The following is a 16,944-nucleotide window of genomic DNA, read 5'->3' on the forward strand; positions in this document are numbered from 1 at the left end:
GAAATTTATTGACCAAAGATGGAGATATTAAAAATAGATGGAAAGAGCATTTTGAGACAGTTCTTAATAGACCAATACCACCAGAAGAGGATATACCGTCTGCTCAGGAAGATTTAAATATAGAAACAGGAGAGTTGAGGCTTGTAGAAGTGGAGAAAGCAGTAAAACAGTTAAAGAATAATAAGGCACCAGGGGAGGATGGTTTATTTCCGGAAATGTTTAAAGTGGAGGGGGATAGATTAATAATGATCTTGACAAAGCTATTCAATAAGATATGGGTGACGGGGTTACTACCATCAGTTTGGAAGAATGGTGTAATTGTTAAAGTTCCGAAGAAGGGAGACCTGAGTGAATGTGGTAATTGGAGGGGAATCTCTTTGTCACCGATAGCTTTGAAAGTTTTCAGTAGAGTGTTGTTAAATAGGTTGGAGCCAGTGCTTGAGGGTATTCTGAGGGATGAACAGGCTGGTTATAGAAAGGGACGTGGTTGCAATGATCAGATCTTTATAGTTAGGCATTTGATGCAGCAAGTTAATGAAATGAGAGTACCGTTAAGTCTTTGTTTTGTTGATTTTGAAAAGGCTTTTGATAGTGTTTCGAGAGAGACTATGGGGAAGATCATGAGACATTATGGAATACCAGAGGAGTTTGTGAGGGTCATTATGAACATGCATGAGGACACATTTTGTAAAGCGATGGTTGATGGTTGTCTGAGTGATTCGTTTGAAGTCAAGTCCGGAGTAATTCAAGGTGGTGTTCTATCGCCTTTACTATTTATATTGGTCATTGATTACATTATGAAACGCGTTGGAACAGAAACTGGTGCAGGTATACTTTGGGGAGAGAACAGGAAACTTTTGGATTTAGATTATGCAGATGATATAGTTTTGATCTGTGATGGGCCAGAAGAGATGCAGAGAGTGTTGGACTGTTTAGTGAGTGAAGGTCGCAAGGTGGGTTTGGTTATTAATTGTGGAAAAACTGAAATAATCAATATGAATATGGAAAATGCGCAGGAATGTGTAATTGGAGGTATGGTTGTAAAGCAAGTTGATAGGTTTAAATATTTAGGTACTGTACTTATTTAGCCAAGGATGGTTCTTTGAACTTTGAATTCGAGGAAAGGTTAAAGAAGGCTAATCAGGCAATGGGAATGCTTAAAAATATTTGGAATAATAACAATTTCTCTGTGCATACAAAAATCAAACTTTATAAGGTAATGGTTAGGAGTATCTTAATTTATGGACATGAGTCTTGGTACAGCACAGTGACTATGGAAAATAAATTCTTGGTGTTTGAAAATAAAGCACTTAGAAGAATATTAGGAGTTAAGTGGTGGGAAAGGATACCAAATAGTAGAATTAGAGAAATAACGGGAGTGCAGCCGATCGATGAATATGTTAGATTCTCACGATGGAAGTGGCTAGGACATGTGTATAGGAGACAGGGAATAGTACGAGGTACACCAGGGTGGGTGGCACTTGGTAGGAGAGGTAGAGGAAGGCCAAAAGAGACGTGGGTGAGGACAATGAGACGGGAAGCTGGAGATGAGTGTTGGGGAGATCTTGAGGAGTTAGCACAAGATAGGATGTGGTGGTGTGAGTTCATCGAGGCCCTATGCATCCCCGAGGGTGCCACAGGAAATGATTGATTGATTGATAGGAAAAAGTGATCATGTGGTCATACAGTTCCAGATGATAAGGGGGAATGTGGTGCCAAGAGATGAGGTTTATTGGCAGGGAAGATACAACTTCAGGAAAGCAAACTTTACAGGATTGAGGAAATTTTTTGAAAATGCGGATTAGACAAAATTCAGAGAAACAAGAGAGATGCAGAGGAAGTGGGATATCTTTCTAGACCTCTATAATTTGGGAGTGGAAAAATATGTGCCAAGAGTAAGTGGAAAAGAAAACAGGAAGAAGGATTGGTTTAACAGAGGTGTATGATAGCAAAAAAAGAGAGGGATGTGAATGGAACAACTGGAGAAAGAGAGGTAATAACAGAAAAAAGGAGGAATATAAATGAACCAGAAATGAATAAACAAAAATACGTAGAAAGAAAGAAAGGAACTTTGGAAAAGGTATAACTGATAAATGTAAGGAAGAACCCAAATTGTTTTATAGATTTGTTAATGGCAAACTGAAACAAAAGGAAGGAATCACCAAACTGAAATTAGAATGAGCGGTCTATAAAGATGCAGCAATGCAAGCTGAAATAATGAACATATGTTTCCAATCGGTTTTCACTAAAGAAAGGGATTTTGTGGAGGGGGAGGGAGTGACTAGAGATATAGTGATAAAAGACATAAAAGTGGAAGTGCAGGAAGTGTATAAATTACTGGAAACTCAAGATGTAAGGAAAGCCCCAGGATCAGATGGAATCTCTACTTGGGTACTGAAAGAATGTAGAGAACAACTGGTGGATAAGATTCACGGTTTAATTGTTTTCTCTGGAAGAAGGGAAAGTGCCTCAGGAATGGAAGAGGGCGAATTTGGTACCAATTTACAGGAGAGGAAAGAAGGAAGAACCCCTGAATTAGAGATCAATGTCCCTGACCAGTGTAGTTGTAAAATTGTGTGAGAGAATCCTGAAAGACAGATGGATAAAATATCTGGAGGAGATGAACATCTTGGCTGAAGGTCAGTTTGGATTCAGAAGTGGAAGGTCATGTGTTTCCAACTTGTTGAGCTTTTACTCAAGAGTGACTGATGTGCTACAGGAGAGAGACAGCTGGGTGGATTGTGTGTATTTGGATTTAGAGAAAACCTTTGACAAGGTACCCCACAAGCGACTAATGTGGAAATTGGAGCATATAAGAGGATTGAATGGAAACCTCCTGGAGTGGATGAGAAACTTCTTGACAGAGAGGCAAATGAGGACAGTAATAAAGGACAAGATGTCTGGATGGAGGGAAGTAACAAGTGGAATCCCACAGGGCTCGGTGTTAGCGCCAGTAATGTTCCTGACTTACATAAACGATATGGTTGATGGAATGAACAGTTATGCAAGCCTGTTTGCCGACGATGCAAGATCTTGAGGAAAGCAGAAGTCAAGGAAGACTGTAAAATGCTACAGGAGGACCAGGATAGGATTCATGATTGGAGCCGGATGTGGGAAACGAAATTTAACGCAAAAAAATGTAAAATATAGGAAATGGGTAAAAGTACCAAGAGACCATCACTGAATTATATGATGGGTAATGAACCAATCGCAAAAGCAAGAAAAGAGAAAGATTTGGGAGTGCTGGTGCAGGACAGTTTGTCACTGGAAAGACACATTAACAAGATACAGTAGAGTCTTCATACAACACAAGATAGGTTATGCAGAACCTCGTGCAAAATCAAATTCGCACTAAAACATGACATATTTACATGTAAAATAGGGGGTTAGGTTCTAAGAGCCTTATATTTTTTGTTAAAAATATATTTAAAGATAGGTTATTATAAATATGTCTGCCTTAAGACACCCCACCCAAGACAGTGTGTTTACATACGACCTCACTGACAAGACACATCAGTGCATAGCTACTGCATTCTAACCTAACCTAACCAATTAGTTTTGCCCCCTAATACTCCCCACAAAAATTTTAATCACCAAGGATTGCCACTAAACCTCAAGTCCTCATTACCAATCAAGCAAAATACTTTCGACCTAAACAACACGTGAATAATGGCTACCCAGCATCGGGCATTTTTCTCCAGAAAATCACTCTTGGCACTCATTAAAAAAAAAAAAAAAAAAATGCAGTGTGAAAATATTTTTGAAAGCCATTAGTCGTCAACAATAAAGGAAAAAAAATGCTATAAAGAAGTCGTCAGCATGGAGTGATTGCGTATTTCTCACTTCTCAGATACACACGAATGCAGTAATCATGAATAATATGCAAGTCAGAAAGCAGTATACAGTAAAACCTCAATATAACGGACTTCAATTGACCAGAATTCGCTTTTATCAGACTCGAGGAGCTATCGGACTAAATTCCTAAATATCGGAAAATGTCCAATACAGCCAGAAGCAGTAGGGACTGCCTGACCACTTCAGCCATGTTCACCAGAATAAGGCAAATAAAAGACACGTTTATCAATGTACAGTTCAGTATTATTATATATACCATTCGATTATTGTAGTGAATGTATAATACAGTACAGTACTGCAATGGTAATGAAAACGGTTTAAAAACCATTGGTGCAATCTGGATTAATGTCAGATATGTTGGAAAAAGTCCACATCAGCAGGGAGATGTCTGGATATCACTTTTATACGCAGATGGGGTTGTAAAGGAGGTGCAAGGTAGGGCAGTAGATGTGGGGGTGGCTCTAATGAATGAGGGTGAGATTTGGAAGATTCCGGTGTTGCTGTTTGCTGATGATACAGTATTGTTGAGTGAAGATGAATGGGAGTTGCAAGGTTTGGTGAATGAGTTTGGGACAGTGTGTAGGAGGAGGAATCTGAAAGTTAATGTAAACAAAAGCAAAGTTATGGTGTCTGAGAGGAATGAAGTCACAGAATACATAGTGAGATTGGATGGTGAGAATATGGAGAATGTGAGTGCATTCAAGTACTTGGGTAGTGTGATGAGTAAGGATGGAACTTTGAGGGATGAAGTGCTTGAAAGGGTACAGCAGGGATGGAAGGTTGTTGGTTCACTGAAAGCAGTGATGAGAAGTAGGCAGGTGAGTATGGAAGTTAAGAAGTCACTGCATGACAGTATTGTGATCCCTACACTGACATATGGAAGTGAGGCGTGGACCTTGCAAGAAGGGAACAAGTCAAGAGTGAGAGCAGTGGAAATGAGTTACTTGAGAGGACCATGAGGAGTGACATGGAGGGACAGGTTGACGAATAAAGACGTGAAGGAACGTTTTGGGGTGGATGTGGATGTGGTTGAGAAGATTAGAAGAAATACACTGAGGTGGTTTGGACATGTGGAGAGAATGGAGAATGCAAGACTGACTATGAGGGTGTATGTAGGTGAGGTGGAGGGAGGGAGAGGAAGGGGCAGACCGAGGATGAGGTGGAGGGATAGAGTTGAGAGGTATATGAGGGAGGAGGGGGGGTGAGTTGGGGGGGAGGGTAGTCAAATGGTGGGTGACAGAGTGACTTGGAGGCATCTTGTCTGTGGCCACCCTTTGCGGGATTAGGGTGTCGGGCTATAGATAGATAGATAGTTCCCCAGAGCCTGCTTCTGTTTTAGCTAAATTATTCACACTATGCATATGTACTTTTTCATTTCCTAATTCTTGGAAGGAAGCCAACATCTGCCCAATTCCAATGAAAGAAAGTTCCTCTGATCTCTCTGATTACAGACCCATAGCTATCATAAAAAATGGTAGATTACTAGTGGAGAAGGGAGAAAAAGTGAGCAGATGGAGAGAACACTTTAAGGAATTGTTGAACATAGAGGATGGAAGTAATGTGAGTATAAGTGGCTGGGGAATGGCTGGGAGAAGGAGGGAGGTGAGAAGACAGGAAGAAATCAGTAGGATAGAAGTTGTGGAAGCAATGAAGAGAGTTAAATCGGGGAAAGCCCCAGGAATTGATGGAGACTGTGGTGAAATACTGAAGCATGGGGGAGAGATAGCAGTAGAATGGATGTGGAAGATGTGCAGATTGGCCTGGGAGGAAGGTAGAGTCCCGGAGGATTGGAAGTCAGGTATAATTATTCCCTTGTACAAAGGAAAAGGGGAAAAAGAAGTGTGTGGTAATCATAGGGGCATTTGTCCTCTTAGTATAATAGGAAAAGTGTATGGTAGGATATTTATTGACAGAGTTAGAGAAAGAACAGAGAAATTAGTTGGAGAAGAACAGGGAGGCTTTAGGAAGGGAAGAGGTTGTGTAGATCAGATATTCATTCTTAGATCTTTAGTGGAAAAGTTTCTAGAGAAGGGAAAGAAGTTGTATGCGGCTTTCATGGATTTGGAGAAAGCATATGACAGGGTGGATAGACAAGGATTGTGGAAAGTGTTAAGAATATATGGAGTAGATGGGAAGTTGTTGAATGCTGTGATGAGTATGTACGATGGTGCGAAGGCTGCAGTGCGTGTGGATGGTGAACTAAGTGAATTTTTCTCTTTGAAAGTTGGGTTGAAACAGGGATGTGTCATGTCTCCATGGTTGTTCAATCTGTACATGGATGGGGTAATAAAAGAGGTACAAGGTAGGGTAGTGGATGTTGGAGTGGCCCTGGTGAGAGAGGATAGTGTTTGGAAACTCCCTGTACTGTTGTTTGCAGATGATACTGTGTTGTTGAGTGAAGACGAAGGGGAGCTGCAAGGCTTGGTGGATGAGTTTGGGAGAGTGTGTAAGAAACGGAATCTAAAGGTGAATGTAGGGAAGAGTAAAGTGATGGTCTTTGAGAGAGGTGAAGTCAGTGAATGTACAGCGAGGTTGAATGGTGAGGAATTGGAAAATGTGAGTACGTTTAAGTACTTGGGTAGTGTGATGAGTAAGGATGGAGGTTTGGAGGGTGAAGTGCTTGAAAGGGTACAGCAGGGAAGAAAGGTTGTTGATTCTTTGAAAGCAGTGATAAGAAACAGGGAAGTGAGCATGGAAGTGAAAAAGTTACTGCATGACAGTACTGTGATACCAACTCTAACAAATGGAAGTGAAGCTTGGACGTTGTTGGAAGGACACAAGTCAAGAGTGAGAGCAGTGGAAATGAGTTATTTAAGAGGAGCCTGTGGAGTCACGTGGAGAGACAGGCTGACGAATGAGGATATAAAGGAGCGTTGTGGCGTGGATGAGGATGTGATAGGAAGCTTATGAGGAACACACTGAGGTGGTTTGGCCATGTGAAGAGGATGGAGGGTGAAAGACTGACGAAGAGAGTGTATGTGAGTGAGGTGGAGAGGGGAAGAGGAAGGGGGAGGCCGAGGATGAGATGGAGGGATGGGGTGGGGAGGTATATGAGAGAGGGGGGGGTGAGTTGTGAGCAGGGCAGTGAAATGGCGGGGGACAGGGCGACTTGGAGGCGATTTGTTTGTGGCCACCCCAAACGGGATTGAGGCATCTGGCAATAGATAGACAGATAGCTATCATAGGCACATTATCAGACATCTTGAATCCAACAACTTAATTAGTGACAGACAATATGGTTTTTGCCACAAAAGCTTAACTGTTGATATAATCTCATTACTCACACAATCCATCTGTCAATTGACCAACATGGTGAAACCCATGCAGTAGCCCTTGGTATTTCTAAAGCTTCTGAGACAGTGTGGCATCATTCCCTGTTATTCAAACTCCCTTGCTATGGCCTATTATTTTGTCTCACTGATTTCTTCCCATCTCAGCAACAGAAAGGTACGAGTAAAGGCTGATGATGTATACTCCAATCTCCACTCAATTAACCCAAGGGTGCAGCAGCTCTAAACATTTCCTATGTTTAGAGCTGCAGGAAAAAGTAAAAAAAAAAACTGTGCTTTCAACATGTGCTTTGACCCACTTATACCTCACCGAACATAATAACATTTTAATCAGACAAAGTTTACACTCCACATTGACGATTTGTGACCCACTCATCAAGCATAAGCATGCAGTAGGGGTGAAAAATGACCAAAAATTTAACATTTCAGCTGGCTCTTCCGGAATGTAAGACGCAGTCTACCAATCAGCATTTCCAGAATGCTATATGCAACTGAGGGGTTAATGCAGGTGTGCCATGAGGATCAGTCCTAGCTCCAACCTTATTCCTTGTTCACATTAATGATCTTGCCTGTCATACATAATCCCATTCACCCATATACAGATCACTCAATGCTTCACAACTCCTTTACACTTAACAACCCATTAAAGAAATTTATCTCTAACTCCCAACTCAAAACAGCAGTCTCCATAAATAAAGACTTACCTAAGGTCACTGAACAGGGACAAAGTAACACTGTCTCATTTTATGCTAAGAACCAAATATATCCAATTTACTAACACTGCAGAAAGATATTACCTGATTCCTATATTACGTTCAATACAACCAATATTCCTATCACTAAAAGTACTGAAATTCTAGGTGTTTTGCTTAACAATACCTTAGCTGGATCTCTTACATTAGCTCACTTACTAAAACTGCCTCAAAAAAACTTGGGTTATTATACAGAATTCATGATGAGCAGTTTGCTATTATTTACAAAAGTCATGTGCACTCTCAGCTCAAATACTGCTCACCCTTGTGGAGTGGATGTGGAAAGGCTGCACTAAAGCAACTGGAAAAAATTCAGAACAAAGTTATATGAATAATTAAAACCCCGCAATTGCATATAAACTTCCCTCCCTATAAGTAAGATGGTGCTGCCTCCCTTGCATTATTTTACTGATACTTTTATGGCAAATGCTGTCAAAGTTGCATCCACCATGCCACCTCTTCATGCCTTCCCTTGTGCTACATGGGCATTTGGTTGTGCCCATGGATCACTGCCATATTGTAGAACTTCAGTCTATCAGAATTTCTTTATTTCCCAAACCTCTTCTCTTTGGAACTTGTTTCCTTCAGATTAGTTTGTCCCCAAACTTCAACCTACAGCAGTTAATGTCAGATCAGTTTGCCCCCAAACTTCAACCTACAGCAGTTAAAGTCCAACTATAGCGTACTTTTTTATGAAGGAAGGGAATCTGTAATCTGGAGTATGGAAGTTTTTGTTGTTGTTGTTTTCCTTTAAAAAAAAAAAAAAAAAAAAAAAAAAAAAAAGCAACTCAGGCTTTCACAGAAATGAGTCCTGCTCATGTAGCTCTTGATTTCACACCAAACAGAAAATTTCCATCCAAAATAACTCCGTAACTATGGTGAGGAACTGCTGAACATAAAGAATGAAAGTAATGAGAGTATAAGTGACTGGGGAATGGCTGGGAGAAGGAGGGAGGTGAGAAGAGAGAATGAAAACAATAGGATGGAAGTTGTGGAAGCAATGAAGAAAGTCAAAATGGGGAAAGCCGCAGGAATTGATGGAGTGTGTGGTGAAATGCTGAAGCATGGGTGAGAGATAGCAGTCGAATGGATGTGGAAAATGTGCTGATTGGCCTGGGAGGACGGTAAAGTCCAGGAGGATTGGAAGTCAGGTATAATTATTCCCCTGTACAAAGGAAAAGGGGAAAAAGAAGTGTGTGGTAATCATAGGGACATTTGTCTTCTTAGTGTAACAGGAAAAGTATATGGTAGGATATTTACTGACAGAGTTAGAGAAATAACAGAGGAATTAGTTGGAAAAGAGCGGGGAGGTTTCAGGAAGGGAAGTGGTTGTGTAGATTAGATATTCATTCCTAGGTCTTCAGTAGAAAAGTTTCTAGAGAAGGGAAAAAAGATGTATGCATCCTTCATGGATTTGAAGAAAGCATATGACAGGGTAGATAGACAAGGATTGTGGAAAGTATTAAGAATATATGGAGCAAATAGGAAGTGGTTGAATGCTGTGAAGAGTATGTATGAGGGTGCTAAGGCTGCAGTGTGTGTGGATAGCAAACTGAGTGAGTTGTTCTATTTGAAGGCTGGATTGAAACGGGGATGTGTCATGTCTCCATGGTTGTTCAACCTGTATATGGATGAGGTTATAAAAGAGATACAAGGTAGGGCAGTGGATGTTGGAACAGCCCTAATGAAAGAGGGCAGTGTGTGGAAACTCCCTCTACTGTTGTGCGCAGATGACACTGAGTTGTTATCCCCTAAAGTCCTAATTGCATCAATTGATGCAATTTGAGTTTTATGCCAAAATGCCTAATCGCATCAACTGAACGGGGCCTGTAAACAACTGCGGAGCGCTTGCTCCACCCCGACTATAACGTACATGGCTTCAGGCCAATGAGAACTCGCTCCTGATGTAGCGTGAGGGGGGACTGCACCAACCTGGGCGGTGGGGGGGCACCCCCCATCTCAGCCGCTTCCATGCCACCCTCTACTCCACTCCCTCACTCCCTCCTTGTCCCCCATTGCTCTCCCACCCCTCCATGCACCTGCATCTCTCCTCCCACCACCACCTGCATCCCTTCCCACCCTCTCTTGCCCCTTCTCCCTCCAAGCTAGCCTCATCCCCCCCCCCCAAACCCCACCCCATCCCTCCCTCCTTGTCCCTCACTACCCTTCCAACCCCCAACAGACCCCCGAGAGTTATCAGGCCTGATGTACATACCTGTTTTATATTATTTCAACTTCTTCCCAAATATACATCTCACCTCATCCCCTCCCCCCCCAAACCCCACACCATCCCTCCCTCCTTGTCCCTCACTACCCTTCCAACTCCCAACAGACCTGCATGAGTTATCAGGCCTGATGTACGTACCTGTTTCATATTATTTCAACTTCGTCCCAAATATATATGTAATTACACCTCACTTTATTAATTTCTCACGTCGTACCAACCAGTTTCCTTATGTACGTTGCTGGAGAATGCTACATGTTGTACTACATACAACGCATCTTTTTTTTTTTTTTTTCATTCTCCCTACCTGCCCAGATTAGTACGTCTGATTAGTCACCGTCTCCGAGCAAACATTTACTCTGGGTAAACACTACCACCAGCCCTTCGTGGTCAACTTATCTGCCTGTTTGTTATTTAGTTAGTTAGTTAGGGAGTCACTGCACATAACAAATAACTCATGATTCTGTGCACTGCATACTTTTTGCACTAATTCTTTTCAACCCAATAGTTTGAGGTTATAGTTTGAGGTTATTACTTTCATTCCAAAATTGTATACGTCTCTTTACTTCTCAACACAGCGTTACAAACACACAATGCTACACACGACAATGTTGGTTAGCGTTCTCCCCCCCCCCTTCAAAATGAACACATTTACGTGCATGTATGTTTCATGACTGATTACTGATTACTTATTTTTATGAATTCCTTTGTATTTTACCCATGTGTTCCTATTATCTGGCGTGTCGGTTAAGGTCAGCCCAGGCTATCACGACTGTGATTAGCACTGGCAAGGTGCAAACATTTCCCACCACACATCCAGGTGTGGTTACTTTCAATGTACAGTTGTACTAGAAAGGCAATACGTTGCATATGTTTTCCTTATTTCTGTTATAACTGGCCACCAGATTGTATGAGGCTCTGTACTTTCATTACTTTCACCCGAAATACTGTGTACGTCTCTTTTCTCTTCAACGTTGCATTACAAACGCACAACGCTATGTGCGACAATGTTGGTTAGCATTTTTTTTTTTTTTTTTTTTTTTTTTTTTAAGTACAACCAAGGCCTTGTAGGCCTACTCCCCACACCAGTTATCTCCCAACACCTACATACACATCTGTTTTCATGGTAGATGTTACAGAACACACTGAAGTGCTTTCTTTTCATGCGAAAAGCTGGTTATTTCCAACCCCCGTACCTAAAGCCCCACCCTCCACAGCCTACTTTATCTCCCCACAGCCTAGTAATCTCTCCATACCTACATACACCTGTTTTCATGGTTGGTGTGACAAAACAATTTGAAATTCCCTGTTTCAATAAGAAAAATATGTAGTTATCAAAATTTTCATGTTTTTGACTTTTTGAGGGGTAACTATCATAAACTTTTTTTTAACTTTGATGCGCGATTCTGTAGTAGCCATTAGGCTTATGGGGGTACGGATTGTGTTGTCAGGTGTGTAAATTCTTCCTCCTTAGCCAGAACATGATCAATTTGCCCTTGGTGAAAGTCGCCAAAACACCCCCGAATTGCGGTTGTGGGAGGTAACCTGCCCGAAACAATTGCGGTCTCTAGGGTTAAGTGAAGACGAAGGGGAGCTGCAAGGCTTGGTGAATCTGTTTGGGAGAGTGTGTATGAAATGGAATCTACAGGTAAATGTAGGGAAAGGTAAAGTTATGGTCTTCAAGAGAAATGATGTCACTGAATGTACAGTGAGGTTGTATGAGGAGGAAATGAAATATGTGAGAACATTTAAGTGCTTGCATAGTTTGACGAGTAAGGATGGAGGTTTAGAGGGTGATGTGCTTGAAAGGGTACAACAAGAAAGAAAGGTTGCTGGTTCTTTGAAGGCTGTGATAAGAAACAGGGAAGTGAGCATGGAAGTGAAAAAGTTACTGCATGGGGGTATTGTGATACAACTCTAACGTATGGAAGTGAAGCTTGGATCTTGTTGAAGGGACACAAGTCAAGAGAGCAGTGGAAATGAGTTACCTGAGAGGAGCACGTGGAGTCACATGGAGAGGCAGACTGACAAATAAGCAAGTGATGGAGCGTTGTGGTGTAGATATGGATGTGATAGAAACGGTTAGGAGAAATACACTGAGGTGATTTGGCCATGTGGAGAGGATGGAGAGCAAGAAATTGACAAGGAGAGTGTATGTGAGTGAGGTGGAGGGGGGAAGAAAGATGGAGAGGCCAAGGATGAGATGGAGGGATGAAGTGGAGAGATATATGAAAGAGGGGGGTGTGAGTGGGAGCAGGGAGGTGAAATGGCAGGGGACAGGGTAACAAGGGGGCAATTGTTTGTGGTCACCCCTTATGGGATTAAGGCATCTGGCAACAGATAGATAGAACGATGGTGAGCCGAGCAATGTTATTTCATGGTAGTGTGTTATACCATCCCCAGGATGATGATGTACATCTGAAGCCATTTTGTGATACTGGCCACACTGCTGCAGTTCATGGGTAAAACTGCATAATATCTAGTACCATACATTTACATTTTTTTGCAGCACCTTACCTTTCATGGATTTGGAGAAGGCATATGACAGTGGATAGACAAGGATTGTGGAAAGCATTAATTATATATGGAGTAGATGGGAAGTTGTTGAATGCTGTGATGAGTATGTATGATGGTGCTAAGGCTGCAGTGCGTGTGGATGGTGAACTAAGTGAATTTTTCTCTCTGAAGGTTGGGTTGAAACAGGGATGTGTCATGTCTCCATGGTTGTTCAATCTGTACATGGATGGGGTAATAAAAGAGGTACAAGGTAGGGTAGTGGATATTGGAGTGGCCCTGGTGAGAGAGGGTAGTGTTTGGAAACTCCCTGTACTGTTGTTTGCAGATGATACTGTGTTGTTGAGTGAAGACGAAGGAGAGCTGCAAGGCTTGGTGGATGAGTTTGGGAGAGTGTGTAAGAAACGGAATCTAAAGGTGAATATAGGGAAAAGTAAAGTGATGGTCTTTGAGAGAGGTGAAGTCAGTGAATGTACACTGAGGTTGGATGGTGAGGAACTGGAAAATATGAGTACGTTTAAGTACTTGGGTAGTGTGATGAGTAAGGATGGAGGTTTGGAGGGTGAAGTGCTTGAAAGGGTACAGCAGGGAAGAATGGTTGTTGGTTCCTTGAAAGCAGTGATAAGAACCAGGGAAGTGAGCATGGAAGTGAAAAAGTTACTACACGACAGTAGTGTGATACCAACTCTAACATATGGAAGTGAAGCTTGGACGTTGCTGGAAGGACACAAGTCAAGAGTGAGAGCAGTGGAAATGAGTCATTTAAGAGGAGCCTGTGGAGTCACATGGAGAGACAAGCTGACAAATGAGAATATAAAGGAGCGTTGTGGTGTGGATGTGGATGTGATAGGAAACGTTAGGAGGAATACATTGAAGTGGTTTGGCCATGTGGAGAGGATGGAAGGTGAAAGGCTGACGAAGAGAGTGTATGTGAGTGAGGTGGAGGGGGGAAGAGGGAGGGGGAGGCCGAGGATGAGATGGAGGGATGGGGTGGAGAGGTATATGAGAGAGGGGGGTGTGAGTTAGGAGCGGGGCAGTGAAATGGCAGGGGACAGGGAGACGTGGAGGCGATTTGTTTGTGGCTACCCCGAACGGGATTGAGGCGTCTGGCAATAGATAGATAGATAGACCTTACCTGTGTTTTTGCTTGCTGCAGAGCATCCATTGCTTCTGTTAACTTCACTCCTAACTCCTGCATTTCCACCTCCAATTTATCAGCATATGCACACTCTGTGGTGCTCCTCACAGGGGCATTGCTGTGCCATCGGGCGATGGCTGAAGTCATCTTTCTACGTGGCCCAAGCTTCCTATAAAATCCATATATACATTACCCAACAGAAACAAATATAGAGACTGTCACAAGTCATGAATTCATGATCAGTATATGCTCACTTCACCACCAAACACTAGTAATAAAAGTAGTCTCAAAGCTCTTACAACAAAGAATGAGGAAGGAGATCAGGAAAGTCTGAAGTTTTCACGACCAATAGCGCTACTGAGACAATTGCAGGAAAATACTGTCAGCCATTTAACCCCTTGAAGCCAATGATGAACAGTATTTTTTTTTTTTAATTACTTTGATATGACTGTACAGTAAAGTCTCAATTATATGAAGTTCATGGGACTTTCAAAACTCTGATTAATCAATTTTTATGCATAAAAGAATATAATAATATACAGTACTGTACACACTGTACTTACAAAAATACACCCCCATCATCACAGAAGGTGTACATGTAACCACCCGACGCTGCCCCATGTGACGCGTAGGAGCCCAGAGCTAGACAACTTGGTCCTGACATTTAAGATGAGAGTGACCAGCCTCACTCATCCCTGAGTGGCATTATGTGAGCAATAAACCATAACCATCCCTTGGATATAAACCTTCATCGGCTCAATCCGATTGGAGTGCCGTAATTACCCACTAAACCACCAGGCGCCAAAACTTGGTTATGTGGTTACAACCCATCGTAGCAAATGGTGTCCTGTTGTACAGGAAACCATTTGGTTTGTCACTCAAGTGTAGAGTCACCCACAGGCAGAAGGAAGAGGAAAGAATGATGGAAAGAAAGATAGGAGAGGGAGTGCAGAGTCACCTGCAGGCAGAAGGACGAGGAAAGAATGAGGGAAAGAAAGGCAGAAGAGGATGAAAGGAAACAAGGATGGAGGAGAGGTAAGGGCAGACACCCGAGAGCAGCACTGCATCAAATGAGTGGATGGTGAGTGCCCCCACATACATGTAATATCACATAATATACATATAACACAGTAATCCCTGTAATGTCTGATGTAATAGAGCCAAAGGCATGTGCGGAAAGTGGGTTTGTCCGGATACTGGACCCAGCATCCTGGACTGGTACTTAACTAAGAAAACTCAGAAAACTATCTACATAACTCCCTACCGGACATGCACAGTACCTATTTAAGACCCTATTCACACAAATAAGGGCCAGAAAGGATGAAATAAATGAAAAGGAACCAGAGAATGAGGAACTGGAAGTGAGTATGGAAAATATTTTGCAGTGTACAGTGAACTTACAACACATCCGTGGCCGTTACGAAGATTAACCCGCCTCCTCTAAGGCTATGGCACTGGTGAAAATGCTCTTGAAGCATGTACAGTAATCCAGTGTTGTGCTGCACTTAATCCTTTGCAATGTGAATCATAACTGTTTAACACTGCACATACTGTTCTTACTTGCACCACGCCACTTGCAACTGCCAGTTTGCACTCTGTACTTAATCCTTTGCACTCTAAACTCTAATTTCTTAACACTGCACAACACTGTAAATTCCCATGTGGGCTAGTGGCAAGGTATTGCAGTTTATTCACTGTTTATTCACGAAAACGAGCACATGCAGCATCCACTGCAATGAGCGTCTAGTCACGATGATAGATAGGCAGTAACTGGGGAGGGGAGGAAGGGGGCCGTGCTTAAACACAGCTGTTCAGCGCCGCGCACCAAGGTCAAATTACAGGTGAAAAAAAGGTTGGATTTTTTTTTTTTTGGGGGGGGGGGGCCAAAGGCCCAGGCCCAAAATGTCTGGACATTGGGAGTCCGGATATTAAAGGGATTACTAATCACATAATACAGTACAGTAATTCCTCAATTTTCTGACATAATAGAGCCAAAGAAATGTCTGGATAGTGGATCCATCTGGATAATGGATTTCTCCCCTGGCCCCCCTTGTACATGCCCTAACTTTGAAAGCCATTGTAAAAGGCCACTACAGTACATCGTACAACACTTATTCCTGGTGTTTTACACTACAGGGTACACTGTCTGGTCAAACAGACCTACAAAACACAGCCAAGCAATTACCATGGTCAAGCAGACCCATCAACTACAGACAAGTAATTAACACTGCAGGGTCATACCCTGCAGTGACATGAAAAAAACATGAACAAGAAGTAGTGCCAAGGCACAACAAACCCGTCCCTGGCAATCATTTTAGTGCTGACGTATAAACAAGATATCTAGTCAAAGATGTCACATATCAAATCTAGAGTAAATCGAGTGAAAACTGATGATTTTATGCTCATTTGAAATTTTAGGCCCGACCCACTTGACAATTACCCCCCTACTATTAACTGAGGGGTGACCCCCCTGATGTAATAAAGCATGTTATAGGATGCAGATTTAAAAGAGGCACCTTTAGGTAGGTGGGGGTGCCCATCATCCACCCACTTAGGGTAGTGGTACCCTGTTTTTTGGGGAGCTCTACACAGAGTGGCAAGCCAAATGATTTCCTGAAAACCAAGAAAGCATTTACAACGCTGGGTGGTAACCTTATAACCAACCGACACGTGTTCCCTACGTGACAGCAAGTGGGTTGGCAGAGGGTTAGTGCCCCTCCCCTGAAATCAACTAACTAAAAATATGAACAAGAAGCCTCAGACCAGGACAGACCAAAAGATGATGACTAAGGACCAAACAAAGGACATGATATAGATGGCGACGTGGAATGTAAGGGGTGCAAATGATGAGGTGAAAGAAAGGAGATTGTTCAGGTGCTTGAGGGTGTGAAAGTGGATGTATGTGGATTAACTGAAACCAAATGGGGAGGTGAGAGTGTGAGAGAATGGGAGTATGGATGGGGTATATGTGCAGGAGTAGATGAGAATGAGAGGGCAAAAGAAGGAGCGTGTATTGTGGTGGTTAACAGATGGAAGGAGAATATAAGACAGTATGGATCAGTTGGCTCAAGGATTGTGTGAGTAAGACTGAAAGCTGGACTACAAATGTGGGTGATTGTGTGCGTGTATGCGCCAACGCAAGATCGTACAAGCAAAGTGACAGAAGGGTTC

At 42.4% G+C, this 16,944-nt stretch overlaps 1 protein-coding gene across 1 annotated transcript in view; it reads right to left on the minus strand.

Annotated features, from left to right (window-relative positions):
• Positions 1-16,944, minus strand: part of LOC145392997 (uncharacterized) — a 91,075-nt gene that overhangs the window by 13,816 nt on the left and 60,315 nt on the right. Inside the window, exon 7 of the mRNA XM_080267303.1 lies at positions 13,771-13,942. Coding sequence (XP_080123429.1) covers positions 13,771-13,942 — 172 coding nt within the window. The remainder of the gene's footprint in view (positions 1-13,770; positions 13,943-16,944) is intronic.

The sequence above is a fragment of the Coenobita brevimanus genome, chromosome 23 (genome assembly GCF_032717465.1).
Source record: "Coenobita brevimanus isolate Jiangsu-jjx chromosome 23, ASM3271746v2, whole genome shotgun sequence".
NCBI lineage: Eukaryota > Metazoa > Arthropoda > Malacostraca > Decapoda > Coenobitidae > Coenobita > Coenobita brevimanus.